This window comes from Corythoichthys intestinalis, chromosome 1 (assembly GCF_030265065.1).
Source record: "Corythoichthys intestinalis isolate RoL2023-P3 chromosome 1, ASM3026506v1, whole genome shotgun sequence".
Lineage (NCBI taxonomy): Eukaryota > Metazoa > Chordata > Actinopteri > Syngnathiformes > Syngnathidae > Corythoichthys > Corythoichthys intestinalis.
The window spans coordinates 61072333-61074824 of NC_080395.1; the positions used below are offsets into that span (position 1 = coordinate 61072333).

General features: G+C 43.8%; 1 protein-coding gene across 1 annotated transcript; it reads left to right on the forward strand.

The window, feature by feature from the left end:
* Positions 1–222: 222 nt before the first annotated feature.
* Positions 223–1732, forward strand: rxfp3.3a2 (relaxin family peptide receptor 3.3a2). Its single transcript, XM_057846005.1, has one exon. The coding sequence runs from the start codon at positions 349–351 to the stop codon at positions 1435–1437; it is 1089 nt and encodes a 362-aa protein (XP_057701988.1). The 5' UTR covers positions 223–348; the 3' UTR covers positions 1438–1732.
* The last annotated feature ends 760 nt before the right edge of the window (positions 1733–2492 follow it).

The window sequence follows — 2492 nt, forward strand, 5'->3', positions numbered from 1 at the left end:
ATTTGCTTTCGCAGTAACTCGGTTCCGTTGTGCGTTATTTTCCAGCCTTTCTTAATTCTTGTCCGCTTTTTACGCACGCCTTTTACCTCAATGCTTATCACCTTGGTGACGATATTTCCCCTCCGGTTTAATCATCCAGATCGAATTGAGTTGGTGATTCTGCAAACCTGTTTGTGAAAACCGCTACATTATTTATTTTCCCAGCCAATCGCGGCCCAGCAGTGACACGACCCTATAAAAGCGCCGCTGTCGTCAACTGTCTTTCAAACAGCAGTACGATGGACACCGATCCTGACACGTCCTGAGAGGCATGCTTGTTCCCGTCTTGTGTTTTTGTCGGCGGTGAAGATGGAAGTCACGTTAAACCAAAGTGAAGCGTTGAACCGAAGCGCGCATGGCGAGGAGACTTTCGAAGGGGGCGCAGACGGGAGCCCTTTCCTGAGGATCCTCATCTCGGTAGTCTACTCGGTGGTCTGCGCCGTGGGCTTGGTAGGAAATCTGCTAGTCTTTTACCTCATGAGACTACGACAAGGACGGAAGAAGTCGGCCATCAACTTTTTTATCATCAACCTGGCGGTGACCGACTTTCAGTTCGTGTTGACACTGCCCTTCTGGGCCGTGGACACGGCTTTGGACTTCAGCTGGCCATTCGGAGACACCATGTGCAAAGTGGTGCTGTCCCTCACCGTCATGAACATGTACGCCAGTGTCTTCTTCCTCACTGCCATGAGCGTCACCAGATATTTGTCCGTCACTTCGGCGCTCAAGCGGTCCGCGCACAGATGGTCTCGGTGCGTCAAGTGGGTGTGCGCCTCCCTGTGGGTTGCGGCCACGGTGGCCACGGCTCCCACCGCGGTCTTCTCCGCCGTCACCGTGGTCGCCGGAGAAAAACTCTGCCTCCTGAAATTCCCGGAAGGACACGACTGGCTCGCTCTTTATCACATCCAAAAAATACTCGTAGCTTTTATTATCCCTCTGCTTATCGTCTCCGTCAACTACCTGATGCTCCTGCGCTTTATCAAACGCAAGAGCATGTGCGTCAACAGCCGACAGAAGAGGTCCAAAGTCACCAAATCGGTGGCCATTGTTGTTTTATCCTTTTTCTGCTGTTGGATGCCAAACCACGCCATCACTTTCTGGGGCGTTTTGGTCAAATTTAACGCAGCCAACTGGAATTGGTCCTACTACATGGTGCACGCGTATGTATTTCCAATCACTGTGTGCTTGGCGCACGCTAATAGTTGCTTGAACCCCGTACTCTACTGTCTAATGAGGCCAGAGATCAGGAAGATGCTAAGTGCTTTATTCTGGAGGGCTCCCACTCCTTGCACCGGCAGCAAGGACGCATGCAAAGCGCACTCTGATACGCCCGGCCACATCCAAGCGGTCAGGACTACTGCTAATGTCGACTTCACCTTGTCTGTCGTCGGTAACTAAAGTCTCAAAAACAACGTGGATTTCTCTAATTCTATATCATAAAGCTTACTTTAAATCTCGAATGATCACTGATGTGATCATCCTGCGCAATGCTTTTACTTTTTGTATTGATGTAGGGCACATGTATTCCATCCTGTCAAAACGTTATGCTGTGTAAATATTACAAGGGTTAGAAAGTAGAAACGTAATTTCGGTGGATTGTAGCGCTGAAAACTCTATTTTTTTAAAATTTGGAATCAAATGTGTGTATATGGGAGGAGGTAATTCATTATAGTGTGTCTTATATTATGTGTACACTCTGTAAATCCTGTAATTGAAAATAAATGCATTTATCATCTGTGGAAGGTGGTGCTTTTTTTGTTTTGTTTTTTAATTATTTTTTCACCATAGATTATTTTAGAATTTCCTACAAGTATAATCAACCATTCATTTGATAATTAATCAACAACAACCGAAGGTATAAAAGTAGTATCAGCAACAACAACAAAAAAGACAATATGTAAACATACTACTATTATCCTTTCGTTCTCTATAGCTAATTCTCACAGGAGGGTGGTTAAAGACTATATGTGGGCAACAATTGGGCAAATTGTATCCTACTTAAAATATACAGCAGCCCCCTTGGCATACAGGAGGTGACGTAGTAGAAAGTAAAGATGTAAGATAGTATCAGGTACCGATAATTATCGGCCGATAATGGTAATTATGACGTCACACAGATAATTCTGATTTAAAAAAAAAAAAAAGAAAAAAAAGAAAATTCAACTGATAATGCAATCCGATAATTATATACTCAATTTAACCTCCAAATGTGCTCAATTGAGCAGTTTTGTCAAATTCTGCACCGATGCCTCAACCCTCCTCCCTCTGATGCATGAGTGATGTCAGACGAAATGCTTGATATCATGGCAGCACTGTCACAACTCAGTCAGTAATGCATTCAGTACACTCTAAAAAAAAATCCACTGGCTCTACTTAAAAAAATTGTTGTAACAATTTGCATTTAATTTTTTAAGTAAATTCAACTAAGCAATTATTGAGTACTTCCCTTATAA

Coding starts and splice junctions, on each gene's coding strand:
- rxfp3.3a2 (XM_057846005.1), top strand. CDS start 349: ATGGAAGTCACGTTAAACCAAAGTGAAGCGTTGAACCGAAGCGCGCAT.